The sequence below is a fragment of the Calidris pugnax genome, unplaced genomic scaffold (assembly GCF_001431845.1).
Source record: "Calidris pugnax isolate Ruff unplaced genomic scaffold, ASM143184v1 scaffold251, whole genome shotgun sequence".
In the NCBI taxonomy this organism is placed as follows: Eukaryota; Metazoa; Chordata; class Aves; order Charadriiformes; family Scolopacidae; genus Calidris; species Calidris pugnax.
This window is the reverse complement of record NW_015091133.1, coordinates 1,034,306-1,043,621: the sequence shown is the minus strand read 5'-3', so window position 1 is coordinate 1,043,621 and position 9,316 is coordinate 1,034,306. Positions and strand designations below refer to the sequence as shown.

Genomic DNA, 9,316 nt, shown 5'->3' with positions numbered 1-9,316 from the left:
TTTGATTTTATGCATGACTTGTTTCATAGGAATTCTACTTTTTTTTTACCAACGTGAGGTAATCGAGCTTGATCACAATACAGAGGTGATGGAAAGAAGGCATCTGCATTAGGGATGATTAAATGAAAGAGCTGGGAAGAGGAAGAATATTCTGCAGAGATGGTGTTACAGAGATCTCAATGAATCCAAGAAATGACAGAGGGAGCAAAGACCAGGGAGTTTCAAAAGCTCTTTCAAGTATCTATATTGTCTCTCAAGTATATACCAGACACCTGCCTTTTCACACTGAAAATGTGTTTTTTCCACGGTTAGTTCAATTCACCTAAAAGAAAACCAGTGCAGTTTTCCAAAAGCCGTTCTACAACTTTTGGAAATGAAGCCCCTTTCAGCTACTTTGAAAGCAAAACCTCAAACTGTGGCCACTTTGGGGAAAAACTTGGCTGCTCAGTTAACAATTGGTATTAACTCATTGCTAATGGCCACGCTAGGTGTGCAGCAACACGGGGCAAGAGAGAGGCAAACCTACTCAATTTAGCCACTTAGGCCTTATTTCCAGTGTTGGGGGGGAAAAATAAGCCCCCAAACTAGCTAAAAAAATGTACTGGAGAGACTGGTGTGCCTCAGACTCCACTCCTATTCAGTCCCCCAGATTTGCATTATATATGTGTGTGCTGTAAAATGCATAATATATAGAATAAAAATTCTTCCTTTATGATGTTTGAGAGCTCTTAGTCCCCTCCGGGCTAACCCTGGAAACAGGGAAACATAAAAGCACTGGGGTAAAGCCACTGACTTAAATGGATTCAAATCTATCTGTGTCTGCAGGATTTGGTTACTGTTTGCTCATGAGCCCTCAAGGAGAAGGGATGAAGACACCTACCTGAAAAAGAAAACTGTCGACGTAGTAACTACTTCTTTTTCCTCCTTCAAAACAAGCTTAAATTGCTCAAATGCCCCAAAGCCCTGTCAGCTTACAGTGTTCTTGCAATAAATGGTCTCTTACTCTAACATTCGCCGCCGTCACTCGATGTTTTTACATTGCCAGCACAAAATATACGCTGCCTTCTGTTCAAATGCCTATTTGATAATGTCAATTTGACAAATGAGCTCTTTATTGCATAAATGCCCCCGATTTCACGTAAAGCTACCCCGGGCTGTGCCATCGATAACGTTCCTACCAGAACAAATGGGATACGTGAAGCAGACTGCGGACAGGCACCAAGGCAGACCAGTCCCCAGATAAAATCTAGGACAGAGCAATCAGTCAAGTGTAAAGCCAAACATCCTGCCCTGTTAGAAGTCCTAAGAATGTGAAAACCAAAAAACAATAGCAAATAACTTAGAAACAAAACTAACCAAGTTATGGGTGGGACAGCCCCCCCCAAAAAATCACTCCATGCTATTAAAATTTCAGAAGTCTGCACTAGCTATCTATGAGATTATGAAATGTCCTCCTTCCCTTTGAATTTCCAATCTAAATATTTGCATTAAAACAGATTTAAGAAAAAAAGAGTTTGCCGACAGTATGCTTTTTTTTTTTTCCCTCTGGAGTTCACCCTTTCTTCTCTGTTTCAGCAGCACTTTTTCCTTTAATATTGTTCCTTCCCAGTAAGAAAATCCACACCGTGAGTAATAACACTGCCTCTATATTTCACTCTGCAAATATGTATTTGAAGACTTATTTAAAACACACAGTTTGATCTAGTCGTTAAAAACCTGAAAATCTATTATGGTTACATTTAGAATTGGCACCTAACTTGAAAATCAATACCGCATATATTAAAAAACAAAAAGCCACCCAATCACGTCCGAAATTACAAGAGCAATTAAAACACAATCCCTTATATTCACTGACCAAATTTGTCTCCAAAGAAATGAATCAGGCTATCGGGATGGAAGTTGTTTTTTCACTATTCTGTCATGCAAATTCACAGCACGATCATCAACGTGAGCTACAAAGAATACAACTGCACCTTTAGCAAAGACTTCAATATCCGTAAGGACTTACAGTAATTAAACCAACAGGGTGAAGGTATAACATTTATAAGCGATCTGGTAAATATTTTATTGCATTTTTCTTCCAGAAATCATTTTTAATTAAGAAATAAAACTTCAATCTGAAAAAGTTACAGCAGTTCCTTGCACATCGAAAATTTCCAGAATGGTAATACAGCCTGGACCATGAGATTTCTAATGTTTTCATCACTGTACGTATACTCTAACAACATTGCTAATTTATTCAGCTGCTTTCATGCATAATTACTAGAAAACACAGATCTGCTGTTCTGTCAGTCTGTCGTCAGAAAGAAGCAGCTAGTTAGTGAATACTTTGAAAAAGATAAATAATTGCAAGGATTAAATTATTAACCGCAACGTGAATTCACTGTTTAAAGAGCCGTTCTGATTTTCTTAATAATTCCCTTTTTTCCTATTCAGGCTGACACCAGGAAGGTGAGCCCTCATTTCCAGCTTTGCCTACGCCACAGATGACGTGTGGCACAGCGAGGGTTTTCCACGGATGTGACAACACTTAAAATGTTAAAGCCACCAAGAAAGCAAAAAAGCCCTTCTTAAGGACACGTCTCTTTTTTTAGGCATGTGTGAAATATCTGATACACCTTACACCCCCCCAAAGCAGACTGCTTTCTCTCTTCCTCGGTGGGCTTTCCTTGCTTGATTTCAGGCCAAGGTCTTTATAAAAAATAAAATAAAAAAATAAAGTTTGCCAAAAAATATATATAATAAAGGAGCATTAAGTTACGGGTCTGTTAAATCAGTGGGCACTGATTTAATCTTCAATTCAATCTTTTATCACACCCCACAAAAGTCTTACAGTGGAAACACCTGCGTTACAAGTATTATAGGATGTGACTCCACTTTTTAGCAAAATGTTTCTATTTCTAGCAACAGGAAGAAATTAGGAGCTGTACCCATAAAACATGACCAGACCATGACAGAATCAATCAGCAATGGTTCTTATTGCCAGTGTGGGGGATTTCCAGGGCTGACCCATTGGAAAGGGTTATCTCCACTTCCTTCAGAACCTTCTCCCTTCAACTTTGTCTCCTAGAACATCAATGTCATTTGGAAGCTTGAAAAAACCCAAAGGTTTTTCTTACCAAAAACTTCAAACCACTTTGGGGATGTCAAACATTATTGGCAATATTCTGGCTTGCTGAGAATAAAACGAAAAAAAAGTCAGAGGATCGAAAATGAAGCTACCTCGCATAAAGATTTGGGGAATTTTCTGAAGATGTGCCCACGTCACTGCAGAACTTTGGGGGGTTTATGTATAGAAAACACATTTTAGAGGCATTTAGTACCGCACGTGTTTTATTGAGGAACGAATGAATGAAACAGCCTCGCTAATTAAGCTGCTCTAGAAATGGAAACGAATCGAAATTTCAGGTGTCAAAGCAGAGCAAGATTCTACAACGTGCTTCAGGAGAACCCTTAAACTTAACGTTATTTTAAACGTAGACTTTTTAACCAAGTTGTGAAGCGCTTCGGGAGCTACTTTTTAAAAGGCTTCTGAGAACCTATTGTGCCATAGGAAAAGGAAAACAAGTTTTAAGCACTGTTTATGGAAGGGGATTTAAGGTTAAATTGTCCAAAACACTGCGGCATTCGCTGTTGGTCACACACTGTAGGAGAACATTATCCAACACAACACTGACACATGCTGACTGGTACATCCTAATAAATACACACCTAAGCAAATGGCAAGAATTACTGCAAAGTAGCCGTCACCGGGTCTCGGATAAAATTCTATTACAATGATTTTTCTATGATACAAAAATAATCATCATCATCATGTTCAGAATAATAGGTGTAATACAACAGTTACACTTGCTCACTATACAAATAGTCTGTTGGTGAGGTGCAATTAAAGTCACAGCTCTATAAATGCACGGCTGCTACATTAACACATCGCGGATAATTGCTTTTACTGTAGCTGCTTTAAAGTATCCATTAACAAAACCCAAGAAACGGCCCCAGAAAAGGCTTGGTTTGTACATTATTTTTATCTATTATATTACAGGAGCATCTTAAGCAAAAGGATGAATCCCTACTCCTCTTGGCACTGTACAAATAAGTGCAAGTTGATAACCTCCGAAATGACCGCTACAACAAAGCACACTGCAGAGCTATTGCAAAATTCTGGCTTTTTACATAAAATATCTTATACATACCAAGAATGAAGAGTTTGCATAGTTGCACAGTAATAAGTTATTCACACTGGGGTTTTTACACTATTCTTAAAATATGGGCAGCTAAAACTCAGACCAGCAGCCTGCTTTTTAAGAGTCCACACATTTAATTCCTACGCTGTTAACCAGATATTGCTCAGATATTTAAATCACAGCAGGAGAAATAGGCTACCACTTAACTTACATTAATTGTAAAATACACTGGTTTATCAAAATATTAATTGTATACTTCATATTAATTCTTTTTTATTGTTATTTTTGAGGGCTAACGTACAAAACTACCTTTAAAAAAACCATTGCCAATTTAAAGCAATATAAAATTAGTCTGAACTGACTTGTGCTACTTGCTTTGTCTGAAGTTACAAGGCGAGAAAAATGCATTTGAATAATACCGATGCCCAAAATAGATTATATTTCTTTTGATACTTTAAGGAATATTTTATATTTCTAAGCTCCTACCGAAGGCATCTATCTATGAGAAAACTGTCACTTTTGAAAGCAAAGGAAACTAGCCAGCAATTAAGAAAATTTTAGAGACACTCGAGAGCTTCAAGTAATAGTGACCATGGAAAAAGCTCCACAGATGTACTCACAGATACCAATTGACATCACGCTTTTACAGTTGGTAGAGTTGCTTCATTAAGAATCTATATACATGGATTAGAAAAAAGTGCATTAATTCTTGGTGCCCACTGGAAGATTCTTGCTAATTTTTTCCTTTATCATCAGAGTTGCATATCAAATGATGCATTTTGGAAGTTTTTTTCTTCGCATGCTTTATCTATTTACAAGAAAATGCATTCCCAAGCAAGTAATAAACATGAGTAACATACAATACTGAAAAGCACCTGTTATAAGCTTTTAAGATAAATGTAAAGTCCCATCAAGTTACTCTATGTCGGTCACTAAAGAACGTCCCGAGTACCGAGAGCTTAAAATGGAACCGTAAATACTTAATTCAGTAAATGCTGCATTGATTTACAAGCCTGAAGCTCGCCCACTACATGACTGAGCTGCATTAAATTTAGTTCAGGACATGAAAGTCTCCTGCTTTTTTTATATATTTTTTTTCCAGAATAAACAATTCAATTCAGGCAAAATTTTCTTTAGCCTACGAACTCCACCACTCAATTTCAGTTTGGTTTTTTTTTTTCAATTTGGTAGAGAAGACCTTATGTCAATTCTCTCAGCTTGTACCTTCCCAGCAAGGTGGACCCTTGCATCTGTCTCGATGTTTTGCAGTTTTTTTTGAGAGCAGACCAAGGAGGGGAAGGGCGGGGAGGCGGTTGTGCCAAGTGAAACTGCTCTCGTCGTCGTTGCTCGGTGTAATCCTCCCAGCACATTTCACAAAATCATCAAACACTTCTGTCTCTAAGCTACACATTGGTGTAAAATTTGATTTAAGATTACTACTGCAGGGCTATTGCTCCAGAGACTATAAAAGCTATCCACGTGCTTAGATGTCCATACACTTCTCATCGAACAGCAAACTTCAAGACAACAGTTCTTGTAAGACTGTTTATTGAATTTATCAGTTCAGATGGAGTTTAGATGCAGTTTGTATAAAAAAAACCCCTCTCGTTTCATGTAAACTGCAATCAAAAAAATAACTTTACAAAATAGTAAGAGACTCACTGAGATTGTAAGTTTCTTAACATGTAAAACTAGAAAGTATTTGTGCATGCTCACTATTCCGTTTCCTTCTTTGTAACAGAGGAGCTGTTAAAAAGAGTTTCTTGGGGTTTTTTTTAAACCTCAAGGTAGTCTGTGAAATGCAATCCTTGTCATCGCAATTCGGATATACAAGATCAAAACTGGCACAGAGGAACATAACATTTTTTTTTCCCAAAAAAAAAGTTGAGGCAGCTTTTGTTGAATGGTGTCTGCATCGGTAAATATATATGTTTTATTTTTTTTTATAAACTCTGGTGGCTTCGGAGCACCAGAGAGAATCCTTTTTTTTGTTTTTTTTTTTTTTTGTTCTTTTGAGATCTCGAAAGAAAGATTTCCCACAAGTACAGACAGGCAAGGAGGAAAAGAAGTAGCAGCTTTTTTCCTACATACAGCCCCACGCCATGCGCAGCTGCCCAGCATCTCAAAACAAAACCCAACTTGACGTCAGGGGGAGGCAGATGATCCCCCCTCTTTGTATCATGAGCACATCTGAGGTTTCTTTGGGGAGAGGGAAGCAAGCACGAGGGTAAAAGCCTTAAAAAGTCTACTTTTCATGCATAGCTACTGCGCACTGCTGCCCCGTGTCCCGTCGTCAGACGTCCGAGTTGGAGCTGAGGTTTGTCAACCTGGGGTCGGCGTTGATCTCGTACCTGTAGTGGTAGCCCTCCATGTGATCCCTACAGGCATCTCTGATGTTGTGCATCCACTTTTTGATTCCTTTTCGGTTCAAGTACAAAACCAGGAGGAAAATGGCCCCGATGAGAGCCAAGACTATCCCTAGGAAGACGTAGGAAGTCTGTAGCTGGGAAGGCAGGTCTACAGGCACGGAGCAGTCCAGGTCCGAGCTGTCGAGCTTCAGCAGGGCTTTGCCCAGCATCTTCTCGGGGTAGGCGCAGGTCAGGGCTTCCTTGCCCTCCACCTGGTCGCTCTCCTTCAGCCAGGCCACCAGGTCCTCGATGGCGCAGTCGCAGACCCAGGTGTTGCGGGCCAGGCGGACGCGCCGGAGGGCGGGCAGGCTGCGGAACTGGGCCAGGGTGCCGTTCCTCAGCACGCCCAGCGAGTTGCCGCTGAGGTCCAGGCTCTGCAGCTGGCCCAACCCTTGGAAGGAGACGTTCCGCAGGCCCACCAGGGAGTTGTTGCTGAGGTCCAGGTGCCGCAGGGCAGGCAGGGCAGAGAACATGCCGGCGGGCAGCAGCAGCAGCCCGTTGTCGGCCAGCTCCAGGCGGCTGAGGTTGCGCAGGGCGCCGGACTGCAACATGGCGGCCAGGCTGAGGAGGACGCCCTGGTCGCGCAGAGCCCCGCGCAGGGCCAGCTCCTCCAGCGGGCTGCCGCCCTCCCCGAAGGCCAGCGGGCTGAGGGAGACCAGGGGGTTGCCGCTGAGGTCGAGCTGGCGCAGGGTGGGCAGGGAGGCCAGGGCGCCGGCCTCCACGGCCTGCAGGTGGTTGGCGCTGAGGTTGAGGGCGCTGAGGTGGGGCAGGCGCTGGGCGGGGAAGGCGCCGGCGGGCAGGCGGGCCAGGCGGTTGCCGGTGATGAAGAGGGTACGGACGTAAGGCGGGAGGTCGGAGGGCACCGCCGTCAGGTTCCCGTCCACGCACTTCACCGTCTTGGCCGCTTCCAGGCAGCGGCAGAAGGTCTGGCAGGCGTCGGGCGGCTGCTGAGCCCAACCGCAGCCCAGCAGCAGGAGGCGCAGCAGCAGCAGCAGCCCCAGGCAGGGCGCGCCGCGACCCGGCATCGCGCCCGGCCCGGCCCCGCAGACAACTTTCCCCTCCGGGCGGCGAGGCGAGGAGAAGAGAGGCGAAACGGCGGGGCAGCCCCTTCTCTCCCGGGGCTAGGCGCTTCCCCCTTCCCTCCGGGGGGTCGCTCCGTTCCGCCTTCCCGCAAGCGAGACCTGCGGCAAGGGAAGGAGAGAGAGGGGAAGCAGGGGGGCGGCGCGGCTCCCCTCACCCGGAGTCCCCCCGGCACCGCGCCTCGTCCCCCCCCGCTCGCTCCCCACACGTGGGTGGCCCGGGGGGAACCCGACGGGGAACAAGTTTTTCCCCCCACAAACCTCCACCCCGTTTACCGGCGGGGAGGGGAAGGGTCTATCTAACCCACCGCCCCCTCGGCTACACCAACTCCCACCGACAACACCCACCACCCAACCGGTCTCTCACCTCCCGCCCCGCGTCCGGCGCAAACTCCGCCGAAGCGAGGAGAAAGAGCCGCCGGAGACGCCGCCGCCGCCGCCGCCTCCTGCCCGCGACCCCGCCGCCAACTCCGCGCCCACCCTCGCCGCGCCTGGCCCGCTGACGGAGCCCGCCGGGAGGGTGGGCTCCGTAGCCCCTCGCCCTCCTCTTCCCGCCCGCTTCCCCCCCGCCCCGGGCCCGGTGGTGATGCCGGAGGCTCACCTTGCCGCCCATGTGGAGCTCCCCTCGGAGGGAGAACGGGCGGCGGCGAGCGCTGCCGGAGCCCCCGTCCCCGGCGGCTCCCCGCCCCGACGCGGCGGACGGAGCCCGGCGGCTGCATCCCCCATTTAACGCGGTTTTCCCCCTCGGCGCCGGCAGGAATGGGGGGAATCCCCAGGGATTTGCACGTCGGGGGGTGTCTGGGGCCCGTCCTGGTGCGGGGAGGAGGGGACGGGGGTGTCCCCTGGCCCCGTCCCGGAGCTGCCCCGGCCGCTGCCCCGTCCCCTCGGGAGCCCCTTGGGGAGGGAGGGAGGGAGGGCGAGTGGTGACGCCCGCAGCTAGAGACCCCGAACGAGCTCCAAAACTGAACAAAAAAACAAATAAACCCCTAAACAACCCCGCCGGGATCTTTAGAAGTCGTAAAATAAATAATAATAATCATTAAAGGAAAAAAAAAAAAGCTGGAAATTGACGGCTTAGGTGTGACGTAGAAAGTTTTCTACCGTCTACATACCTATTTATATGTAAAATATTCACCAGTTTCAGACGCTGTGGCTATCCCAAATATTGCCCGGGTATGGCTGAAGGGCATCTGAGGAAGAGGTGGATGGTGGGAGCCATCGGGGGAGCTGTATTGGGCCACTGGTCCCTATGAGTTTAATAACATCTAATTAACACACTGAACATACCAATGAATTCAAATAACCACAGTTTCAGCAATATGAATCCAAGCACTTTCCATCTGTGGCTCCTTTGGGCTTTCTTTACCCTCCTGATGGCTGCTTACACGAGATTTCCTTCTCCCCCTCTGTCCCACAGTTAACGTTCCTCCTGCTTTCCCCATCAACTCGCTTCCTCAGGTAGGAACCTTCTCCCATTTTTGTCTCCTTTTGGATTTCCCCAAACGCTCAGCATTTCTGCACATGGCCCTTAGTACTTTCAGGTTGGTGTGCTTTTTCTTTTTTTGGTAAAGTCAGCAGAAATCTTACAGCTGTCAAAAGCCATAGAGAAAATGAGCAGATGAATCTGTCTTGAGAAAATTCCACC

General features: G+C 46.0%; 1 protein-coding gene across 1 annotated transcript; it reads right to left on the bottom strand.

Moving 5' to 3' along the window:
* Positions 1–3,315: 3,315 nt before the first annotated feature.
* Positions 3,316–8,135, bottom strand: TPBG (trophoblast glycoprotein). Its single transcript, XM_014958504.1, has 2 exons — positions 8,039–8,135; positions 3,316–7,773 (listed from the first exon to the last, which is right to left on the bottom strand). The coding sequence occupies exon 2, from the start codon at positions 7,615–7,617 to the stop codon at positions 6,478–6,480; it is 1,140 nt and encodes a 379-aa protein (XP_014813990.1). The 5' UTR covers positions 7,618–7,773; positions 8,039–8,135; the 3' UTR covers positions 3,316–6,477.
* Positions 8,136–9,316: the final 1,181 nt, after the last annotated feature.